This window comes from Sphaerodactylus townsendi, linkage group LG07 (genome assembly GCF_021028975.2).
Source record: "Sphaerodactylus townsendi isolate TG3544 linkage group LG07, MPM_Stown_v2.3, whole genome shotgun sequence".
NCBI lineage: Eukaryota > Metazoa > Chordata > Lepidosauria > Squamata > Sphaerodactylidae > Sphaerodactylus > Sphaerodactylus townsendi.
In genome coordinates this window covers 21,404,996-21,429,389 of record NC_059431.1, presented here as the reverse complement: position 1 = coordinate 21,429,389, position 24,394 = coordinate 21,404,996, and the positions used below count along the sequence as shown (strand labels likewise).

The following is a 24,394-nucleotide window of genomic DNA, read 5'->3' as shown; positions in this document are numbered from 1 at the left end:
TTGGTGCCGAGTACATCCAAGAAAATGCACCCCTGCAGAGAACATCCTAGAAATTTGCCCAAGAATCTTTGTTCTGCATTGGAGTTTTCTGCATTTTTTTAGCTGTCAATGGGGTTGCAGGCTGTGGGGGGCACATTTCTGAAGGCATCGGTCTCAAAACTTTCAGGGTCTCATCAGGAGACTGCCCTAATGAGGTTCCCCAAAGTTTGGGTGCAGTTTGGTTCAGGGGGGCCAAAGTTATGGACCCTCACAACTGTAGCCTCCATCTCCTATTAGCTCCCATTGGAAACAATGGGGGATGGGGCACCCCCTTTGGGAGTCCATAACTTTGGACTCCCTGAACCAAACCCCACCAAACTTGGAGGGGTAGCATAAGGACAGTCTCTTGATGATACACTGAAATTCTGGTGCCGCTAGCCTAAAAACTGCGCCCCCTGCAGGCCAAAAATGGAAAACCACTAAAATACCCAAAAACGAACCCAACATTTTGATGCCCCCCACAAGGTGATGCCCTGGGCAGCTGCCCACCTTGCCCAATGGGCATTACGCCAGTGCCTGGAGTTCTCGAGGAATTACAACTAATCTGCAGACTAGAGATTGGTTCCCCTGGAAAAAAAATGGCAGCTTCAGAGGGTAGATTTTGTGACATCACCTCTGTGCTGGGTTCCCTCCCTTCTCCAAACTCCACTCTCCCCAGACTCCAACCCCAAATTTCTGTGAATTTCTCACTCCATAGTTGGCAATCCTACTTTAGTGCCAACTTACAGAAACAATGGCCCTAAGTATGCCCCCTGTGGATGTTCTGTTCTATTCACACAGTGGAACAGTCTGTCCCCTCCCTTCTTACGTTTAGGCCCTTTCCGCACAAATCTCTTAAAAAGTTTTTAAAACGTTGTCAATCCCCCCTTTTTGTTCACACTCGCCCCCTGAAACAACTCCTGGCCGCCGCAATGTGATTTTTCCTTTTTGAAAAAGTTATGTTGAATCGATGCTTCAATGCTTAACAGCCTTGTGCTGCGCTCTATACTTCTCGTATATTGATGCTTCGAAGCTTGGCCTCCCAAAAATAAAAGAACAGAGAAATGCTGCAAGTAAACAGGAGAGGGGGAACTGAGTGAGCTCAGCAAATGGTGCCAAGGAGGAAGTTCAGGAAAGCAGAGAAGTGTGCAAAATGTAGCCAATCAATCATATAAATAATATCATCATAAATAAATTATAGAAACCATTTGCTAAAAGAAATTTTATATTTGAACCTTGGAATGTTGAGTGTGTGGTGGAGAAACGTGGATGATAAAATTGAGTTTACTGAACATTAGATAAACATTTGTTTTTGTAGTGAAGAACAACATATTTATGACATCGACCTTATTGCACAAGGACCCTGATGTGAACGTCACGGAAAAAGGTAAGTGTATTTATCACAACATACAAAAATACACAGCTACACACCACTGAATGTAAAGAAAATTGACAAAGAAGGTTAATAGAGGAAACAAAATCTTTCTTGTCGTTTGAGATATTCTTATCAATCTGGTCCTGTAAACTCAGACTATATTCACACACACTTGACAGCTTCTACACATTGACTGTTCTCTGTAAAAAGTGCTTTTATTCCTCAGCAGCATGGCTATAGCTTTTTGTAATGTAGAAGCAGAATATGTCATTGCATTTTAGACTGATATTAGAGTACTTGCTGTGCAGACAGAATAAAATTGTTCCAAAACATTATCTTCAGAATTCTTCTCTATGAATTCCTGAGGTAAATATGTTTAGACTATTTTGTGTTTTGCGTTATCATTTGACATCCAAAGACATTTCTAGTACAGTCCAATATTTTATGATGCCTGACCACTTGCACAGAGTAACTGTCAAATTCTAGAAAAAAATGCTTATATGGCAATTGACATTTGATAGTATTTGATAGATATATTGTATTAACAGTTAATTAGCAGCAGACATTAAGTAACAATCAACATTTCTTAATGGGGTGCTGTCTGGTTTCCGGGCTGTATCAGATCCTATCAGATCCTCTGAAGATGCCAGCCAGAGATGCAGGCAAAACGTCAGGAGAGAATGCTGCTAGAACACGGCCATACAGCCCGGAAACTAGACAGCACCCCAGTGATTCTGGCCGTGAAAGCCTTCGACAAAACATTTCATAATATTGACAGCTTATCTGCCACAATATCTGATGAGATCTGAAAGGATGTGCCATAGCAATCAGTATTTTATTTTTGATATGTTGATTGTAAAAATTTTAGGGCAAAATGTTCAAAATCTCAAAATTACCTTCATTGTGTTTTTTTCCCCAAGGTCTTTCATCGCCAGCTGTACAACAGGTTGTTTTAAGACCTGCCATTTTACAGCCTCCACAAGCTCCTTTGTGTAGAAAAATAATGGGTATAGGTATTGAAAATATTCTGGCGGATGAACACAAAGCAAACACTGAGGTAAAATGTAGTGTAAAAATGAACAATAATGAGTTGATATTTTTTATATCACAAATAAGTAACAATATTTTATGGGAATAGGATTTTATACACCCTCGCTTTCTCAAGGAGTTGTTTCTTGGATATCTATAGATGATAAAAAGAGTCTGTTGCTCTTATAACAAAGTGGGGCAAAGTGAATTTTTAACATGCTTGATAAACAATCAAACTGCACATGCTGAAATTACCCTTCCATACAATGATATAAGATCTCTCCCCTCCTCTGGTCGAACTGTTAAGAATATAATTAGGTTTTGTTAGGAATGTTCTGGTTAATAAAGATGTACATTTTTTTTAAAAAAAGTCACCTCACTCATTGTGGAATATCTTGGCATACTTTTCCCAGAAAGACATTCCATTGATGAATCGTTTATACTTCTAAATGAATATTTCTCAGGGCTTCTTTAGAAAAAGTCTCAATTGGATCTCTCATATCTTAAGCTTTTAAATAGTAATAATCAGACCCACGTCCACACCCAGCCACACACGCAAAATGGACTGGAGCTATGGCTTTCACTCTAGCCTTTTCATGGTATAAATTACCCCTACTCCTGCTGTGTGAGTCTCACTAATGAAACCTACACATCTCTGTTTCAGATGAAATAGTAATTCAGGAGAGAACATAAACTTCCATCAGGAAAATGATACAAGGGCAAAAGGACTACCCTTTCCCTCTTTACCCTATCTAAGGTCGCCAACTACAGTTTGGGAATTTCCTGGTGATTTAGGAGCAGTGCCAGGGGTGGTGTTTGCAAATGGAGTCCACTCTAGGTCTTATGTTTCTCCCAGACTCCCCTTCACCTTCAAGGCCACCATTTAGTCTACGAGAATTGATTTCTGTCCTCCAGACATTTTGGGACAATTTCAGGACCTACCTGGAAACTGGTAACCCTAACTGCAGCCCAATCCATTTTGGGAGGGGAATGTAGCTGCTATTTATAGGAATGTGAAGAGCTGGGACACCCAGTCACAAATCTCTAATTATTCATCTAGCTCAGTAGCTCCAGGGGGGAGGGGGGCAATGCACTGGGTGCATGCCCCTGTGGGGGTGTGGTGGGGGCGTTCCGGGGCGGGGCAGAGGACACACCAGTGCATTGAGCGCTTTTCCCCCTTGCTACGCCTCTGACCTAGCTTGACCAGGAGAGCTATTGTAGGGTTGAGCAAAAAGTTACATTAAAATAAGAGGCCTGCTTGTGTAGGTTATGTTCTCTTGTGAATATAATGTTGCAGATAACTGGTTTATTTTTCTGTAACTTTCTGTTTGTTTAGAATGCTGCAGGTCTGAAAGAATTGTGATTTACATTTCTAGCAGTTATGCGTGTTTGCAGAGATGAAGAGAAATAAAACCTGTTGATCTAATTAATTGTTCTTAGGAATCGGAAGAGATTAATTCCCTCAGAAACCGCTCAGAACACTTTTCCGATGCTGAACCAATGAAGTAAGTTGACTGGAATCCATTCTCTTCGTGTCTCTGAAAGAAATACTAGTTAACCCAGTGTTCTAAAACAGACATTCCCAGACTTTTGGATCCTCTGAGCCCCTTTGATATTCTGACAAAAGCCACTAAAATCCCACTGTTGGGGCCAGATCCAATCACAAGATGGCTGCCTACACAAAGGAAGAGGAAGCCCAATTGCAGACGACAAGAGGAGGAATTTAAAAAAAATACACTGGGAATAAAAGAGACGGGAGAGAGTAAAACCAACACTCTAATGGCAGCTGCTACTGAAATGACACTATTTTATTCTGCACAGCCAATCAGATTTCTAATGGCTAATCAGAAGCCCTGCCGGCCAAGAGCCTCACCTGTCCATGCTCACTTTCTAAAAACCTTGATATGCCAGGAAACATATCAGCAGGCACCATACCACAGAGACAGTGTTGGGGACTATCAGCAGAGTTTAAAGCGGAGCTATTCTGGTAAGATGAGAAGGTCTATAGACTTATTGCATTCACTGCAGCTTCCTACCACACTTGGAAAAGAATACTCTACAAGCAAGATGTTCTTTCCATAGGAAGGTTTTACTTTAGCAGTTGCATGGTCACACAAGTCTATTCTATACAAGACTATAAAGATATACAGGGGGAGGGGAGGGCGGGGTGGGTGGCATGCATAGGAAGGGGAGGGAGTGAGGGGTGGCATGCAAGGGAAGGGGAGGGAGGAGGAGGGGCCTGGCCTCTGGACATGGCCCACCCACCCTAGCAGAGGGAGGGGAGGGGAGGGTGGCATGCAAGGGAAGGGGAGGGAGTGAGGGGTGGCATGCAAGGGAAGGGGAGGGAGGAGGAGGGGCCTGGCCTCTGGACATGTCCCACCCACCCTAGCAGAGGGAGGGGAGGGGAGGGTGGCATGCCAGGGAAGGGGAGGGAGTGAGGGGTGGCATGCAAGGGAAGGGGAGGGAGTGAGGGGTGGCATGCAAGGGAAGGGGAGGGAGTGAGGGGTGGCATGCAAGGGAAGGGGAGTGAGTGAGGGGTGGCATGCAAGGGAAGGGGAGGGAGTGAGGGGTGGCATGCAATAACACAGTGAACACACACAGAACTAAACTCTCAACTCAGATTCTATCTCTATCTCAACTTAGCATAACAATGCATTGCTTATACATCCAACAGGATACTTTCCCCCCACCCAGGCATCAGCCTCTCATTGCTCTAGAGCTGTGGTGGCGAACCTTTGGCACTCCAGATGTTTTGGCTACAATTCCCATCAGTCCCTGCCAGCATGGCCAATTGGCCATGCTGGCAGGAGCTGATGGGAATTGTAGTCCATAACATCTGGAGTGTCAAAGGTTCGCCACCACGGCTCTAGAGTTACAGTTGAACTAACTAATCATGTTAAAGGTTAACTGTCATTATTTCTTGCCCCTAGACTGGCTGTCTCCGGCCTTGGGTTTGCAAACTTCTGCTAACTTAGAAGATGACCTTTTTGTGAAACTTTACTCTTTTTTAATATATCATGACAGGGACATCTATTATAGAACCTATTTCTTTAAACGTCTTTATCTTGTGTTACAAGTTGAGTACTGGATGGAGGGGGGAGGAGAGATTGTCACAAGGGGGATAAGAGTAATAGCAAGGGTCAGGGACTTACTTTTGAAAATACTGAAGTTTACGTTATAATATTGTTTCAATATCACATTGTGCGACCATTGTGGTTCCTCCATAATTATATATTTAGATATTTATGCCCTAATTTCCTCCCCAGTGAGTACCCACAGTGGATTAGAAGTTCCTTTGGGGTTTCCAAAGAAGAGTGTTGTTATGACAGTCGCATGTATTGATGGAAGCCACACGTCTCCATCTGTATATTTTTATTACCTTATTTTGCAACATCTTAAACTAATATACTTTTTTTCGTTATTGTTTTGTTTCAGCAACCAGCTAGCTGAAAACCAAACGCCTTCAAATGAAAAACATCTTAACTTTGTGTTTGGAGAAAATATAGTAGAAAGAGTGCTGGTAAATATATTGTTTCATCTCATTTTGCATTGACTCATAATATGTATGAAGCAACATAAGTTGTCGAATTTTGCAATCACATTTTTAAAACCATCTAATTCTATAATTTTAGCTACTGTGTATAAATTGGGATATATTAACTTGCAAGGATGTTAAATTATTTAATTCAAAATTTGTTGTTGTAAGTCCAATATGTAAGCAATTTGAGTTTTTATTAAAAATCTTAACCAAATTTCAATGGTGCAATTGTAGCTGGGATTGCTAACTTTTTGGCTCCTGCAAAGGGAATTTTGTTTCAGATTTCTGTAATCCCAGTCCCATTATGTTCTTTATTAGATGTCCCATCCTATCAATTACATTGATTTACACTGTGTAATCTGCCTCGAATCTCAGCAGAAAGGACTATAAATAATACAAATAAATAAATGTTAACAGCCGTTGATCTGCACCAATCAGCAGGCGATAATCTCTTTCATCTGCTATAAGAACTGTGAGAAATAACCCTTTCAACCCAATCCAGAGCTAACAGGTTGGTTAGGCGGCACTCCTCCGGTGCCACCCCACCCCTTCCAAAAGGCTTTCTCGTAGTGTGGGAAGCCTGAAAAAGCCATAAAAACAAAAAAGCCCCATAACTCTGCTATAAAGGAGAATGGAGATACACCATGATCTCCACCAGTGGGACCACCCCCAGAACCCCATGGCCTTAATATGTCCCTTAATATCAGTTTGATCTTCCAGCAATTATCAGCCAACATCATTCAACCTCGTGCCATGAAAACCTTCAACTGACCATGAACATTCATTAAAAGCATTAATGGGACATCCTCACCTCCTTATACCCATCCAGGTGGCAACTGTAATGCTACAGCGTTATGGAAAAAAAGATATTTTGCAATTTGATTAAAATGACACTAAATTCCCTTTCCATAAAGTCTAATTCAGTGAGGCATCCTCCTGTGTAAACCTCCTTCAAGTCAGTATGCAGGAGAACTTCCCACTGGCCTGTGCCCATATATTGTATTTACAGGATACTTACAAGAATCGTAAGTTTGTCTAATCATTTAAAATCAGAGAACTAAAGTGTAATGATCACCCAGTTTCTATCCCCCATTGTGTGTTCTGCAGTGCAATTTATTCTTGCTTTTTCTTAATTGTAGATGTAAACAGGTAGATGTTTGACATGCTTCAATGTCTCTTTTTTCATTTCTTCAGTTGTAATGTCTTTCTGCAATTTTCTTAGAGGCCTCAGCAATTTCCAGAACTTTATTCTGCAAGTGAGTCACGTAATAGTGAAGAAGCAGCAGCATTCACAATAGATTCTCCTACAAGTTCTCCAAGATGGGCAAGTAGGTGTTCTAATTTAGCAAACTGTGTATTTCACTATCCTTCCTATTTGTTTCCTTAGGATAATATCTTTTATTATTATTTATTTTTTATTTTATTTTGTTGGATTTACATCCTGCCCTATCCCCGAAGGGCTCTGGGCAGGTTACAACATATTTTAAAACGTTATATGGTTTTACTGTATCTCTGGCTCATTCTACACATGCAGAATAATGCACTTTCAAACTGCTTTCAGTGCTCTTTGAAGCAGTGCGGAATAGCAAAATCCACTTGCAAACAGTTGTGAAAGTGGTTTGAAAACGCATTATTTTGCCTGTGCGGAAGGGGCCTCTCTTTCATATGTGAGCTTCCCCAATCAGCTCTCTGGAGAGGCATCTCGTAACTTCTCTAAATAAATAAATAATTGTGACCAGTATTCAGAATCTGGAAGCCAGTGTAGCATGATGGTTAAAGTACCTGACCAGGATTGGGAAAACTCAGATTTAAATCACAAGTGAGCCATGAAACTCAGCAGTGGGCCGGTCATATTCAGCCTAATTTACATCACAGGGGCCCTTTTTGTACTTTCAATCCACTTTCAATCCACTTTGCAACTGGAGTTTACCATCCGGAATAGCAAAATCCACTTGCAAACAATTATGAAAGTGGATTGAAAGGGCATTATTCTGCATGTGCGGAAGGGGCCTTAGTTCTAGAGGATGGGAGAATATTGTTTGCTGCCTTCAAAGAAGGATGGCATAAAAATGTGGTAAACAACTAAGCTTGAGAGAAAAGCTCCATTAAATTTCCCCTAAACCGCATTAATTTTTCAGTATCTATTGCATTTCAGTGCATTTATATATCCCTCAGCTAGATTTATTAAGTTTTTCTGACTACATTTGACTCAGAATTAAGCTAGCACAATTTTGATATTGCAAAGTATTTCTCCTGTAATTTTTTTTACTATTTTCTATTATCTTCCTTTTCTCCTGCAGCACCAATTGTTGCCGAGAAGACAACACTAGTAGAATCAGCTGCTGCTTACACTGCTAAGAAACCAACACAGCAATATTTATTAGATAAAGTTGAAGTTAGTACTGGAGAAGAAGCAGAACACAATGTGTTGCAGGTATGTCTTTCCCTAAAGGCCATTATAAACATTTTTTTACTATATTTATTCAGGAAACAGTGCTGACAACATGTTGGAGGGGGAGAAGAGGAAATAATGATAGAAACTATCAATAAAAAAACTAAAGTGGTTACAGCAGCGTGCGGCAATTATGAACACTTAGCCTTATTTTCTGCAAGTGGACTGCAGCACACAAGGAGTTAAGTCAGGTCTGTGATTGGCTGGCTGCAAAGGGCAGAATTCCAAAGACTGTGTAAGGAGATTTTGAAGGGGAAGTTCAAGTCAGAGTGCCAGAGTGAATGGGTGTATGCAGTGGTAGGATCCCAAAATTTTAATAACAGGTTCCGATGGTGGTGGGATTCAAACAGTGGCGCTGCTGCACACACGCACTTCCAGTCCCTATTGGGCAGGGAGGTTGCTTTAGTAACCCCTTCTCGGCACTCAGAAAAAATTAGTAACCACTTCTAGAGAAGTGGTGAGAACTGGTTGGATCCCACCTCTGGGTGTATGCCAACTGGGTTCTGTTCTAAGTTGGTTAAGCTACTGTTTGAGGAACTGGAGGGTCATATTAAAAGGAGAATCTGAACTATGTCCCTGGTGAAAACAAAACATTGATACACAGATTGCTTGGTTGTTTTACTATGAGGAAAACCCCATTCAGAGTACGGTATGTTATATTTTTAATATAGAGATAAAGCGATGAATTGGCTTCCTGAGGAATAGCTGGAATTCCTGCTCTTTGAAGCAATGTGTGGGCTAGACATATCTAGTGGAGAGGAACCGGGCCACCTGAAGCCAGTATCAAATGGGCACTTCCCACTCCCAAACTCCCCGAGGAGTTTGGGGAAGGGGTGCAGCTGAGGGGTGGGGGGTGCCCAGGGTGAGCCCCGGGCACCATTTTCCTCAGCTATGCCCCTAGGTTAGAGAGTGGTTCTAAGAGTGGGAAAGTTTGGGTTCAAATCCCTCCATGGGCATGAAGTTCACCTCTTGACCTTGGATTAATCACTGTCTCTCCACCTAACCTGCTTTCCAGAGTTGCTAGATTATGCTGCTTGTTTGTACATGGGGAATTATATTTGAAAGGAACCATGAACATTCTGACAATAAAGGTCACACAAAATAATTCAGCATTGGAAAACTTTGCAAGTTCAGTTTTGCTCGTGTTCTTTCCAGAAATGTGTGGGTGTTAGAAAGAGAATCTGAAGGAATGTTCGATGGGAAGGGATATCTTCAACTACTGTTTCTCTCAAGTTTTGTTGCTGAATGCACTTGTCATGCATTTGTACTAATTCAATTGTAATTTCCTTTTAAAAAATGAATAATGTGACATTTTAATTGCATAATCAGTAATATGACACATATTTTAAAACTAAAACATATGCACTGGTTAACCACTTCCATTAATTTTTTACACCTTAGATCAACTGCAAGCTGTTCTTATTTAATAAAGCTTCTATGTCCTGGATTGAAAGAGGAAGCGGCTCTTTGAGACTTAACGACACATCCAGCAGCCAGTGTGGGATGCTAGAGTCACGACTGGGTAGGAATTGATTTCTTCTTTTTCCCATAGGCAATTGCTAATGCAGATCATGTAGCTAAAAACAAACAAAACTGAGGGTCTATTTAAATATAAAAGCCCCACAGTCCGTCAGTTAATTTGATGCATGTTCTGCACATCTCGCTCTGTGCTTCAGTGCACCTCAGTGTGGCCAGACTGACTTTCAGCTACTTTCAGTAAACCATGTCTCTTTGTGCCTGCTCAGTCCAGGCCTGAGTGGACCGTTGGCTTTTTTTTCTCTCTGGATAATTTTCAAAGCCATTTTTCTTTGCATATCTGAAGAGCTGTCTTGAGCCTCAACCTGGTTTTGCAACAGGTGCAGAGGCGTAGCTCTAAGGGGACGGGGGGATGCACCGGGTGCGTGCCTCTGTGGGGGTGTGGCAAGGGTGCTTTGGAGGCATGGCGGGGGCGGGACAGGGTGTTCCAGGGTGGGGTGGGGACATTCTGGGACGGGGCGGAGGATGCACCGGTGCACTGGGCATTTTCCCCCTTGCTACGCCTCTGAACAGGTGTGATCATAAGAGGGGGGGGGAGAGATTTTTTTCCTATGAAAAGGAGTGCTGATGGCAGAAGTTGTTTCTGTGGATCACTTGATAAATTTAGATGGCTTAGGCATATTATTTGTTGTAGCATATTTACTGAATATTTTAATCTATTATAGAATGCTGGATGACCGGGTTTTGAATAATAAGGATGTTGTTTTCCTAAATTGAATTTTCATTATGCCGCAATGTTCCGTTTTGAGACGTTTCTAAAATATTGTGAGAATGTTTGATGTTCCTACACATTGGTGGGAGTAAAATAAACTTCTTATAGGTTTTAAAAACCAAGATAAACAGAAGTAATAGAAGTAACTTGTGTAGCAATCCTGAGCAAATCTAATTATAGGTAAGCCCCATATTATTCAGTGGTGTTATTCCTAGGCACGTATCATGGCTTGGATCCTTGGTTTTTAGCGCTGCATTAACTGAAGATTTCAGCTTTGCTTTCCATTGTAACGTTTGATTTCTCTTGATTTCTCTTGGTTGCAGTCATGCGAAATCAAGGAAGTATGAGACTCATTCTCAATGCTAAACTCTGGACCCAAATGATCATTCAAAGAGCAAACCGGAAAAGTCTGTGCCTCACAGCAACAGATCTGGAGGACCATTCTGTCAAGGTGTTTCTAGTGCAGGTGAGACACAGCAATAGACTTAAATTCCTCTATTCAAATTAAGATGTCTGCTCCAGGATTCATTTTAAGTGTCACTAGTCCAATGTTACAGCCTGACTTTTCATGTACATTTTCTTCCAAAACCTGAATCAAAGTCAGCCAGCTGATGAAATGTTTATAGAATAGAATAACTGTAATGTCATTGTGCACACACATTGTGCCTTGTGTCCACACAACGAAAATACAAAACAGCGAAAATACAAAAATACAAAACATCCCCCGGTGAATGTCTCTGCAATCCACACTAGGCACTGGGGGGCTGCAATCTGCACAGGGTTTAAGACAAGATGGTAATTCAATTATGCTAATTTAAGTGTTGCCCTAACCTGGATGGTCCAGGCTAGCTTGATTTTGTCAGATCTCAGCTGCTAAGCAGTTCAGCCCTGGTTAGTACTTAAATGGGACACCGCCATGGAATATCAGGGTTGCTATGCAGAAGAAGACAATGGCAAACCATCTCCGTCTCTTGCCTTGAAAACCTTTCTGGGTTCCCATAAACTGGATGTGACTTGATGTGCCATTTTACACACACAGTTTAAGTGTGGTGGATCATAAGAGGACCTTGAAGCTTTATAAAATGGTGCTCGGGTCTAACCCTGAGCACCAGGCCCCCCAATTGTGTTCCCCCATGGAGATGGTGCCTACTGGCTCACCCGGCCCACAATTTCCATGTGGAGATTGGAAGCAAGGCAGACCTGTTTGATGCTGGCCTCAGCTACCCGGGTCCAGATTTAAACTGCAGCCTTCCAGTTTTTAAGCTTGAGACCAGGATCAGACTGAGCAATGGGGGCTGAAAGCCTGCAGTTCAAAGCTGGAGGCCAGCATCAAATGGTCCCACCCCGTCCGATCTCCCCCTAGAGATTGGGGATGGGGAAACCCGGCTGGTCCCACTCCTGATCTCCATGTGGACATCAGAAGCAGGGCAACCCCCACTTGCCAACTGTGCCCCTGCCTGTGCAGGGAAACCAAAGTAGAGTAGTACCCACTTTGCCAGCTTTGGGGCTTTCCATTCCTCTCCACCTTCCCCCTACCCATGCAGGAGCAGTTCTGGCCACATCTCATTAGGCGTTTCCAGGGGAATCTTTTTAAATTTAATATTAGCATTCCATTACAGGAGTGATGGAACATTAAAACAGGCAAAAAAAAACTTTTTAAGGGACTTCAAAAAAAGGTGGGAATCAACTGACCACCTGGGAACGACCAAGAAGCAGGGGCAGGCAAAACGGCAGCTAGGCTCACAGCAAACAGTGGAGTACTTCCTTGTGTGGAAAAACGGAGACATGCAGGGAGACCCCACTGGGGGCCAGAGAGCCTTGGGGTAAGCGCAGCATGCATAATAGGACTGGTTCAACAGCATATAAACAAATCAATAACTTTTTCAACATGGGATTCTTTCAGAATCTCTTTGTTCAACTTTTCATTAATGGGATGATCAGTCGGTTTCTAATGGACCTTTGCCCCCCTTTTTGTGTATGTGTGTTGCGCAGGCAAGTTCAAAAGACATCGGTTCTCTGCATGCAGCAATCCATCATCGCCTGGTGGCGCTACGGAGCTTTGCTGAACAGGAATGCGAAGCAAGCCAGGGGGAGCCAGAGTTGCTAAACTGTGACAGTGATGATGAAGAAAACAAAAAAATAAGTCACATGAAGGATACTGAATCAGGTAAGCTTTCTTTTGCATGATCAGGCAAAGTCGACCCAAGGCATGTGTTCAAAATAATATACTCTTGTATGAAACTGATCAGGACTTTTAACGAGCTAATTAATCAGTAGTCCTTACCAAAAGAATGTATAATTCTGTGATGTATTGTTGAAAATGTCATTATGTTCTCCCCATTTCCTTAAGCAGTAGGAAGTTTCAAGGGTCACACTATCCTCAGAGTATCTCAGTTTTCTTTGGATGACAGAACACTGGAAACTCAAGATGTCTTTGCAGTCTTTGCATTTCTTTATTCATTTTCATTGTTCATACTCCACTTTTCTCGCTGAGACTCAAGTTGGATAACACAGTGTTAAGCCACATGCAAACAATATGGTGAGACATCTAATAAGTAATGTAATAGGCCATGGAGTACAGAAATCTGAAACAAAGCATAAATATTAGCCATATGTTAAACAATGCAGAAAATGGCATTGCCAAAGTATAAAAACATGGCAGTGAGAGAAGGAAAATACATACAGCAAAAAGATGCAACATAATTAGATTTTAGTCCAGTAGCATCTTTGACCCCTTCTGCACATGCAGGATAATGCACTTTCAATCCACTTTCAACACACTTTGCAGCTGGATTTTACTGTGCGGAATAGCAAAATCCACTTGCAAACAATTGTGAAAGTGGATTGAAAGTGCATTATTCTGCATGGGCGGAAGGGGCCTTAGAGACTAAAACGATGTTCAGAGCATAAGCTTTCAAGCGTCAAAGCTCCCTTCGCATATGAAGTATATATAGTCTATATTTATTTATTATTTATTTGTTCAACTTGTTATACCACCACCACCACCACCACCCCCGAAGGGCTCTGGGCGATGTACAGAAGATAAAACGATTAAAATAGTCACAACCTAATAATTAAAACCAAGTTAATTTAAATACACCATCAACTAAACAGAAAAAACCCCAACATTAGATGGCAACCTGAAGAAATCTCCTATCTCTTTGGGAGGGGATCAGGCATAGCACATGGCAGCCATTTATGATGGTATTTGGGGGATGGCGTGGCCTGACCTGGATAGGCCAGACTTGCCTAATCTTGTCAGAATTTGGAAACTAGGCAGGCCACAGTTAGTACTTGGATGAGAGAACACCAAGAAAGTCCAGGGTAACTAAGCAACAGAGGCGTAGCAAGGGGGGGAAAGCACCCGGTGCACTGGTGTGTCCTCCGCCCCGCCCCAGAAAGAACCGCGCCGCCCTGGAATGCCCCTGCCACGCCCCCGGAACGCCCTCACCACACTCCCACAGGGGTGCACGCCCAGTGGGTCATGCCCCCTGTCGCCTTTGGCTCTACGCCTCTACTTAGCAGAGTCAGGCAATGGCCAACTACCTCTGTTCATGTCTTGCCTCGAGACCCCACAAGTCAGCTGAGACATGACAGCACTTCCCACCAAATCTACAGTCCCACTCCCTTTGGCGAAGAGGCACTTCAGCAACAGAGTAGACCCACCAGCACCACTTTTTCAGCCAGCTTTCTCTCTCACCTTTTTTTTCAGTCATTATAAGTTTGGCACATCTACCACATATACCGGGAAAGTGTGTTACTACCAGCAAACCTCTTGTTCACATGGATGCTCACTTTTTTGCACGTGCAGGGCATTTTCCAAAGTGACAGACACAAACGCTGTTGAAAAAATAAATATCTCTCTCTTATTCATACAAAATGATGAATGCGTGTACTTGAGGATTGTGCTAGCGCACTCTCCTGGTGTGCAGGAGTGCCACAATTGTAATGACTGAACAGGGCTTCTTTATTTTTTTTCCAGACTGCAATTTGCTGGCTCTTCTCACACATGCCTGACTCCTCAGCTGGTGGAGTTCTGGTGGACAAATCACATATGAATTCCTCAGGTTTTCAGAAAACTGCCTCCCAGCATTTAGCTCCCACTGATGGAGAATTGCCCGAAAACCCTTCTGGTAACAAGTTCTTATTTATGTATTTATTTAGCAACCCTCCCCCCCCCCCACACACATACACAGTTTATACTACTTGTCTCTCTTCTCTGTTGTCACCTAAGAGTATTCTTGAGATATTTTCTTCTCTAAACAGAATTTGGTATTTTTGATATTTTTGTAAGACTACAGAGGACTTGCATTCTTGTTTGTTTCTGTTTGTAAACTTCCAGCATCTTAAAGTAAGTTGTGAATTTGTAATCTCTTTTTTTCCCACTGGGGAAAAATATGACAGAAAGGCAACAATTATTTATTTGCTAGACCAGGGGTAGGGAACCTTTAACACCCAAAGAGCCATTTGGACCAGTTTTCCACGGGAAAAGAAAACACTTGGAGCCGCAAATAATTTTTGACATTTAAAATAAAGATAACACGATATATATAGGGTTTTTTTGCCTTTACTCTGCTCCATTCTGAGAAGCTGATGGATGCTCTGCTGCTCGCAGTGGGTGGGTAAGGATGAAGCCGCGCTCACGCCGCCTCACCGGCCCAACGGGCTGGCAGAGGGGAAGCCCACGGCTGCCTGGGGCTGACCTGCGGGTGAAGAGGCGCTCTACCCTGCTGCCTGCAGGGTGGGTAAGGATGGGGCCGGGCGGCTCGCCTTGGAGCTGGAGCAAGGGCAGAAGATTACCGCGCTCCTCGAGCCCCAGGTTCCTACCCTGTGCTAGACCAGGGGTAGGGATGCTTTAAGACCCAAAGAGCCATTTGGTCCAGTTTTCCAATGGAAAAGAAACACTTGGAGCCGCAAACAATTTTGACATTTAAAATAAAGATAACACGATATATAGGTTTTTTTTTTACCTTTACTCTGCTCCACCCTGAGAAGCTGCTGGATGCTCAGCCTCTGTTGCTCGTGGTGGGTGGGCAGTGATGAAGCCTGCTCAGCCTCGGCTGCCACCGGGAGGCTTCCGCTTCCAACGGGCGGCAGAGGGGAAGCCCACGCGGCTCAGCTGGACTGCAGAAGAGCTTCCACCCTGCTGCCTGCAGGGTGGGCAAGGATGGGGCCGGCGGCTCGGCTCTTGGAGCCACAGTGCAAGGGCAGAAGAGCCGAATGCGGCTCTCGAGCCGCAGGTTCCCTACCCCTGTGCTAGACTGTCTCATGTATCATTTATGATATTAAAAAGTGCTGTGGAATGCAGCTACCCAGCCACTGGAATGTGCCCAATAATTTTCTGCCCCCACGTGACCTCAATGGCACGTGCCTGGGGCACAGCACCGCCCCCCTCCCCTCCCCATTGCAGCTATGTCACTGGTTCTTCCTATTTTTTTTTTTTGGTGGCAGGGTATTTTGGGGGATTTGCTTTTTGGCTCCCTTATATCGCTGCCATTTTTTTTTTGTTAGGCTTTGCCAAATGCACACTCCTAATAGGAATTCAGGATCATTGACATTTATATTACTGCACTATTTTATACATGCACCCACTTAGAGAACCTTCTGTGCAAACCCCATTAAAATGAACAACATTTGTGTTACAGCATGGATGTTCCCCAAGGCCCATGGAGTCTGTTATCTTTGCCTGCTGACCCTTGAATGTTTTCTCCAAATCATGGGTCAGAGACCTTTGCTTGTCAACATGATTGTTTAACTTGCACATCAGCAGTCTTTACCCAGATTGGATCTTACCTTTAACTTAGTAAACAAATTGCAGTCTTTTATTAACCTCCTCTGGAAAGTCAGATAGGACAGTCGAAACTGGTATGTTCCAGTGCAGGAACTACAAAAGGAAGCCTCTAGCATGAAAATGCTGAATTAGGATGTGTTGAAGTGTCTACTAAGGCTTCACAAGGGCTTGGGATCCTCAGCTATTATGGCTGTTAATTAGTTTAACAAAATTAGAAGAACTGAATCATCACCTATTACGGTTATGAGCAACCATTGTGGTTTTCTTTATTGTATTTGAATTTTACATAATTGTTATGTCTCACTCTGTTCTTGTGTTTTATGAATCTTTCACTCTGCTTTTAACAGGATTAGGGTTTAACATAAATGTGTGTGTGTGTGTATCTATTAAGTGAGGACCTACCTCATGAATGTGATGAAGTAGACTTGAGTCCATGAAAGCTTTTTTTGCTAGAAAAAGATGTATGAGTCTTTAAGGTGCTGCCAAACTCCTGTTGCTGCAGCAAAGGCTGTTCCTTTGGTACAATGTTGGCTGGTAGTCCTTGATCAGAATTTACCAGACTTTTTCTAAAGATGTGCTCCATATTACCACTTGAGAACCACTTTATATTCAAGACCACTTTGTGGGGTCACTGCATTTTCCTTTTACTTTACAACATGGACTGAAGAGAAGGATTAAAATTTGTCTGAATAAAAACTCAGGGGCCATGTTTTGTTTCCTAGGCTATGATCTAAATTCAGAGTGTAAACAAACAGCCAGGGGACTTCATTGATGTTTCAAACGCGGTGCTGAATAGGGAAACTGCTTTTCAGTTTTAAAGAAACATAACTTGCCTCCTCAGCAGGTAATGGAAAATTTGAAAGTAACCTCTGGCACATTCCTCTGTTGAAGGACTAGACTTGATGTAAAAGATGTACAAAAGGGGTAATATGAGTGAGGCCTCTGAATAATTGGCAGGCGTGAAAGGGCCGCGTGGACGACGTGTACTGAGTACTCAAAATTCTCCTTTCTTGAAAGTTCCATTTTTCCAGTTCAGAGAGTTAACCCTTTGAGCCACTCCAGCTTTGTACTAAGAATCATTCCTAAGAATATTGTTATCTTCCTTGGTTATGTTCAAACTTTTCTGATTTCATTTACGATCTATGTTTGATATGTCAGTTTGCCAGTCTGGGGTGGCACATTTTGCATCATTTAGTTGTGACCTGATGAGAAAATCTGATGTGAAATACTGCCAAATAGCTTACAATGAAAATGTTCACAGAAATACATCTGTGGGCACGGGCTTTCTGGTTAGGCTTACTAACTCTTATGATCAAAAATTCTGGATCCTGCCAGTACCTGGAAGCATTGGGAGAAGAGTCAGGGAATGGAGAGCCTTAGTTTCGGCAGGCTTCCAAACAGAGCCCAGTTGAAAAGCCACACATAGTCCAAAGAGGCTCCTAACTTTATGAGTAACTGCACCACTATATCCCCAAAACTAGGGTTATTTACTGGTTGGCTGGCAGCCTAACTGGCCACCATCCAAGAATGGTTTGGCTAAAGCTAGAATTTCATGCTCTCACATTTAAGAGTATGCCCATTTCCAGAGAGCAAGTTCCATGTAAATTTGCATATGTTCATTGAAGTCCTTTGAAACTATTGGGGCAAGTTAGTTTGTTTTGTTCTATTTCTTTCAAAGATACTTAGCCCCAGCTACCTTTTGCCCAGTGTGGGATCAACATGCATAGGCCAACTCAACTGACTAATAAAAAGTCCATCCTGGACCAATGCAACCTAGATAGAAACATTTTTTCCATCATGAATAGTTTCCATGGAAAATAGGAAGGCACTTGTTTTTAAAAACACTCTTCCTAAAAACAAATACACTTTATTTTATGGTGATGTCATTCATAATTAATTTTTAAAACACTGATACAATCTAAAATCAGTCTTTAAAAGACTGATACAGGAGTGATACAGCCAGCCTGTATGACCAAAAAGTAGCTATTAAATTATATCTAAAAGTACTGTTTGCCCTGACTTGGATGGCCCAGGTTAGCTCAGGCTTGTCAGATCTTGGAATCTAAGCTGAGTTGGCCCTAGTTAATATTTGGACAGAAAGCCACAAAGGAATTGTAGAGTCACTATGCAGAAGAAAGCAATGGCAAACCTCTCTCAACTTCTCTTGCCTTGAAATCCCTATGGTGTCATGCCCCTGGACTATTCAATAACAGGACTTCTTGTCCAAACGATTTCCTTTATTGAAACAGCATCAAGATAAGATGTTTAGACTTCATTGACAGAACTGAGAATTAGGCACCAAAACAGCTCCCATTATACCCTGTCTCCATGTCTTATCCATATCACATAACACTTCCCCTTGGTACCAGTTCCCAAAGGGAAACAACAACAGCACACACACACACACACACCACAATTCTCATGGGAAGGAGATGACACAGCTTCATTAGAACAAACCAACCCATACTACCAATGCTTTGAAGTACAAAAGCAAGCAGGTGTCTAATAAGCAAAATAGCCGGGAAAGTAAAACTAACTAGCAAGCAAGGAAAAGCAGTTCAAGAGACAGGCTTTTGCATCCCAGCTGGGAGACATGACAGGATCAGGCTGCACCAGGACCATCTCATAACAGTGGTGCATGGCCCTAGGGACATGGGGTACCCCGTGTCCCCGAGCACACGCCTTTTGGTCACATGAACATTCTATTCCTTTTGCCTTCCACTACTCTGTTTAGAATTTTTCTTTACTGTTTGGCCCCCCTTTACTGTTTCCCTCACGCCCAGCTTCTAGGCAACAAAGAGGGGCTGGAGCCCAACTCGTGAGTAAGCAGGGCTCCGCATGGGGGGGGCACCTGGAGTGGTTTTTGTCACCGGGCACCATTTTGCCGCAGTACGCCTCTGGCTCATAATACAGGGTCAGTATGCATTGGCTGCGACTTGATGGCACTTTACAAACGCACACACACAAAGGGACAGTTGGTGGGAGAAGTGAGTCTTCTGCTGACTGTGAACAGAACCAACTTGGAGGAGAGACCTGGAACAGTTTCCATCGCAATCTTCTACTTCAAACCAAACTGCCATGAATGGGTGCTTTCCAAGGCGATGCAAGGAAATGCCAGTGCAACCTGAGTACTTTGACCCTTATTCTGAAAGAAGTCCCGGACATTTCCATAGTTCTTCCCTACTTTTGTGCTGATCTCTAGTTCAGTTTCTATCTGAATTTTCATCTCTAACATTTATGTATTCTTTTTATTTATACAAGTAACATTTTGTGATTCAACGGATACTGATTTTCAGTGAATATGTCAAGTGACCAGCAGCTTTGTTTCTTTCCCCAGATCATTCTCGATGGATCCGCAGACAGCCCGTGGTTTGCTCGTGACAATGTACTACCTCTAATTCAAGCAATAACAATGGAAACTCAGTGATCTCATGGCTGTGAGGAAGTTCTCTGCATTTCCTTTATTAGTAATGAGGCCAAGATTACCTTTTCCAGGTTGACATGAGAAGCAATATATTGAGGATATGTGAAGATGCACTTTAAGGATTCCCATTATCATTCCTCTTCCTTGGCTAAGATAGGTATCAGAGAGCAGCCCCGGTTCTTTCAGAAGTGTGTTTTATAAAAGTTTCAAGTTTTGCTATGAATCAACTGTAAGAAACATTTTAAAGAAAAAGATCACCCCAGTCCAGCTTCGTTCATCACATTGATGGAATCCTTCTTTCTAAATAGATTTATCTATACTCTGGCAGTCTGTGAAAATCTGCACAAAATCCACTTTGGACAAATTTTTAAACATGCCCAAATACTTTGTGTATAGTAGGGCTATTGTAGACAATCCCTCCATCCAGCAAATATGGTCACAGTGAGAAAGCTGGACTATAAACGAAAATAATAATCTACGTGTAGAAACAGAACTTTGCAGATGAATATATGACACACCCGGGAGACGTGGGAAAAGACTATACAGCAATCCAGTAATGCATATTTGACTCCGTAAGATCCCTCTGTGCTCGAAACCTACGGATTGTACATTTTATTACAGGGGACAACAATCTAGTCTAGGTCTATAAATATAACAATTGTTTCATTAAAATTGTATTTTTTTTCCTTTGTAAAATGTGCTACATTATCAGCTGTACATATAACATGAAGGGTGTCCCACAGTGCAATCCTCTAAAAGTAACCCAAGTCTAAACCCATTGAAATCAATTACCCTCAAGTGACTCTACAGAGGACTGTTCTCTGATTGTTCTCAATTGACATCACCACCCGTACAGTCTTGTGGATGCTTTTCTGGGAGTCAGCCAGTGGTGGGATTCAAATAATTTAACAACCGGTTCCGGTGGTGGGATTAAAATAATTTAACAACTGTTTGTTTACAAGCACCATTTTAACAACTGGTTCTGCCAAAGTGGTGCGAACCTGCTGAATCGCACCACTGGAGTCAGCCCCACTGAGTGGGATTCTGGGTACCAAAAAAAATGTTGACAGAGAGAATTTTTTCTCTCTTTCTCAAAATACTAGAACCAGGGGGCATCCATTGAAAATGCTGGGGGGAAGAATTAGGACTAATAAAAGGAAACACTTCTTCACGCAACGTGTGATTGGTGTTTGGAATATGCTGCCACAGGAGGTGGTGATGGCCACTAACCTGGATAGCTTTAAAAGGGGCTTGGACAGATTTATGGAGGAGAAGTCAATTTATGGCTACCAATCTTGATCCTCTTTGATCTGAGATTGCAAATGCCTTAACAGACCAGGTGCTCGGGAGCAACAGCCACAGAAGGCCATTGCTTTCACATCCTGCATGTGAGCTCCCAATGGCACCTGGTGGGCCACTGCGAGTAGCAGAGATCTGGACTAGATGGACTCTGGTCTGATCCAGCTGGCTTGTTCTTATGTTCTTATGGGTAGACAGCCACTGTATGACCATGTAAAAAGATTGCCGATCTCTAAATGTGGCCTAGAGTGAAGTGACAAGTGATCTCCGGACAACAAAGATCAATTACCCTGGAGAAAATAACAGGTTTTGAGATGAACTCTATGGTATTATCCCTCAATGACCTCCCTCCCCTTCCCAAACCAAGCTCGCCCCAGGCTTCACACCCAAATCTCCAGGAATTTTCCAACCTGGAGTTGGCAATCCTGCCCTGCAGTGAAGCAATCTAAATAAAGATCTACTCAGAAATAAGTCCCCCTTTAGTCAGCATGGCTAACTTCCAGGAAAGCGTTCTTAGAATTACAGTATAATAACACAATTCAAAGCAGAGTTACGCTCTTCCAAATGCATTGAAGTCAGTGAGTTTGAAAGTGTAACTCTGTTCAGGATTGCACAGTCAGAGTTTTGCTACGGATATAACATGAGCATTAGGTGATGTGTGAAGATTTCAAGAGGAAAGATAACAAGACAGCGATATGATCAAAACCATCTGTTGCCTGATTTACATAGATGATTGTATAATCAGTTATATATTTGCATGTGCAAATGATTACACCTGATATAGTCTGAAATCCCACTGAAAACTTTGGCTTACGTGTGTGAGGTGCCCATGCCAGAGGTGATTGCTTTAATATTGACATGCAAAATTTAAAAGTCAATACTTTTTTGATAGGCAAGTATCCCTCTGTTTTGGCTACACAATAGTCCAAATAATATTTTCAGAACTTCTGATTGAAGCCAATAAATGTTATTAATAGCTGCTTTTTAAAGAGAAAAAATTGGAATATTTAGGAAAATATAGTTTATAATGGTACCTATTTTTTGCTGGTATGGTTTGCCACTTGTGCATTAGTGTACAAAACTGAGCCATTATCTTGTGGTCTGAAAGTGTCTGTTCCTTCTGTTCATGTATAGCATTTCTTATGGGTATAGTGCCTTTTAATACCATTCATATGTACATCTCGCCTGCAATGTGGTCTACCTTCCTTCCTTTCCATTTCATGTCAATAATTGAGTCTGCTGCTATCCCCAGTCATTTTGCCCATTTCATTCCCATTACATAGGTGCCCTTTATTGATAATCAGCCACAGATAGTATGGCTTGAATTAGGTTGAGCACATTCATCCCAAACGGCACTCTCCTAAACCAGTTGCTCTAGGGAGCTTGTGTGTAATGCATATGCTTGGCACAATTGGAAGGCTTTACATATCCCTTTCCCCCTCCCGCAGCAGTGGCTAGGGAAAGTCAGAGGAAGTTGGTGTCAGACCAGGCTTGCCAGTCTCCGCCCCTTGCCTGAGTCCTGTTACCTATCGGAGAGGCAGTGGGAAGGTGGTGGCATACGCACCCTTAAGTCACTTCCAGGGAAAACTTGGAAGTGATGAAGGGTAGCTCTAGGAATTGTTGTAAATTCTTTGGGTTTTTCTATAGAGTTTCCAGTGATTCCTAGATCTACCATGGTGCATGTGACTTTGCTGCCTCCCATCCCCATCTCCACCCTCAAACCTCCTTCCATTTGCCAGGCATATGGTAGCAGGGCCCTTGACCCATTCATGAGTTCCAACATCTGCCCATCTGTACCTCCTTCATTTATTGGGGAACACCACGGCCCGTTCCGCGTGGGCCCCCGCAGTGGCTGCACACCAGCATATATGATGCCAGTGTAGCCCCGGGGCTGTTCACACACTGAAGTGCGAGCGGCCCCAGAATGGCTGCAGCCCATGGAGGTCCCTCAGCATGGAGTGGCTGTGGCCCACGGAGGCACCTGAGACGCCTCCATTTTATTTCCCCACACTTACCTTCTCTCCCTGCGTAGCTCCACAGTTAGGGTTAGAATTAGAATCTCAGTTCTGTCAGCTCCTTTTACTAGACTATCATAGCTACATTCAGCGTGTCTTTTTCATACATGGTGAATTACTCATTATCTCCAGCAGGTAATAGAGATTTACAAAAAGGCCCTGAATAATTTCTTCCAAACCACACACAGTACATGTTAGCAGGTGTTAGAAGAGTTTCCTTCAAGCAAAGGACCATCACGCTCTACAAGTTTTTCAAAGACAAATCTGTTCTTTCATCAGACTCATGAGCTGACAAGTCTGAAGAGATGCTTGTTCCTACAAGGATGTCAATCTTCCTGTTGACAAAACATCTCCAGCTAACAGAATGTGGCCATCACATTTGGTCAGGTGGTCTAGGGCTGAAGGATCATTGCAAATGGGTGCTCAAGGGCAGCAAAGGCAAAGATTGCCTGTGTCACAGACCGTTATCACACCCTTATGTCCTGTCTTATGTCTCACACCCTTATGTCCTGTTGCTCATGAAAGCCACACGACCTTCAGACCTCTCCGGAACAAATCTGTCTCTAGAAGCAAAGCTATACACCACAAGAGTCAACGACAGCTGTTTGCAAAGCTCAGCAGCTAATCAGTTTAACAAGAGGTCATAGGGCATGGGTTGTTCCATAGGGCATGTGTTGTTCTTTGCAGCATTTCCCCATTAATTCACAGTCCAATTCAAGGTCTGTAACCTAACAGGTAAAGTCCTGCAAAGAACCTGTGTCAAGAATCTAAATGCACAGTGTCATCCTAAACTTTCTAAACCCACTGACTTCAATGGATTTAGAAGGATGTAACGTTGTTCTGGATTGCACGGCCATTCTTCTTTCAATCAATTTGAGGAAAGGTCCGGCAAACAGATCTCCTCTTTCTGATCAGAAAATGCCTAACATATGGAAGATACACAATGTCAGTAACATTTTCCCCAGGAGCACAGACTTCAGGTTATGGCACTAATTCCTACAGTAAGGCGGAAATGTAGATATTAATATCCAATTTTAATCTTATTGAAAGCTCAATGAGGGAAAAGCAAAATGCATATTTTTAAAGAATAAAACACATGAATGGGGTCCTACAGATTCGAATGAGAATTACTTCTGAAAATGTGTGTCTGGATTTAAAGTAAATATACAAATAAATATACAAACTGGATATTTAATACGCTACTT

The 24,394-nt window shown here is 42.6% G+C and overlaps 2 protein-coding genes across 3 annotated transcripts in view; both read left to right on the top strand.

Annotated features, from left to right (window-relative positions):
• Window positions 1–21,005, top strand: part of RANBP3L (RAN binding protein 3 like) — a 46,652-nt gene extending 25,647 nt beyond the window's left edge. Inside the window, exons 5-15 of one of the 2 annotated variants that reach the window (XR_007244997.1) lie at window positions 1,337–1,405; window positions 2,314–2,450; window positions 3,863–3,927; window positions 5,858–5,942; window positions 7,183–7,288; window positions 8,261–8,394; window positions 9,814–9,934; window positions 10,984–11,126; window positions 12,653–12,827; window positions 14,643–14,793; window positions 19,789–21,005. Coding sequence is in view for 1 of the 2 variants with exons in the window: in XM_048502725.1 (XP_048358682.1) it covers window positions 1,337–1,405; window positions 2,314–2,450; window positions 3,863–3,927; window positions 5,858–5,942; window positions 7,183–7,288; window positions 8,261–8,394; window positions 9,814–9,934; window positions 10,984–11,126; window positions 12,653–12,827; window positions 19,789–19,832 (1,079 nt within the window). In the remaining variant the exon portion in view is untranslated. The remainder of the gene's footprint in view (window positions 1–1,336; window positions 1,406–2,313; window positions 2,451–3,862; window positions 3,928–5,857; window positions 5,943–7,182; window positions 7,289–8,260; window positions 8,395–9,813; window positions 9,935–10,983; window positions 11,127–12,652; window positions 12,828–14,642; window positions 14,794–19,788) is intronic. The other variant, XM_048502725.1, reaches the window with a different exon arrangement.
• NADK2 (NAD kinase 2, mitochondrial) overlaps window positions 16,822–24,394 on the top strand; it is a 36,460-nt gene continuing 28,887 nt past the window's right edge. Inside the window, exon 1 of the mRNA XM_048502723.1 lies at window positions 16,822–16,828. The gene's annotated coding sequence lies outside the window, so the exon portion shown is untranslated. The remainder of the gene's footprint in view (window positions 16,829–24,394) is intronic.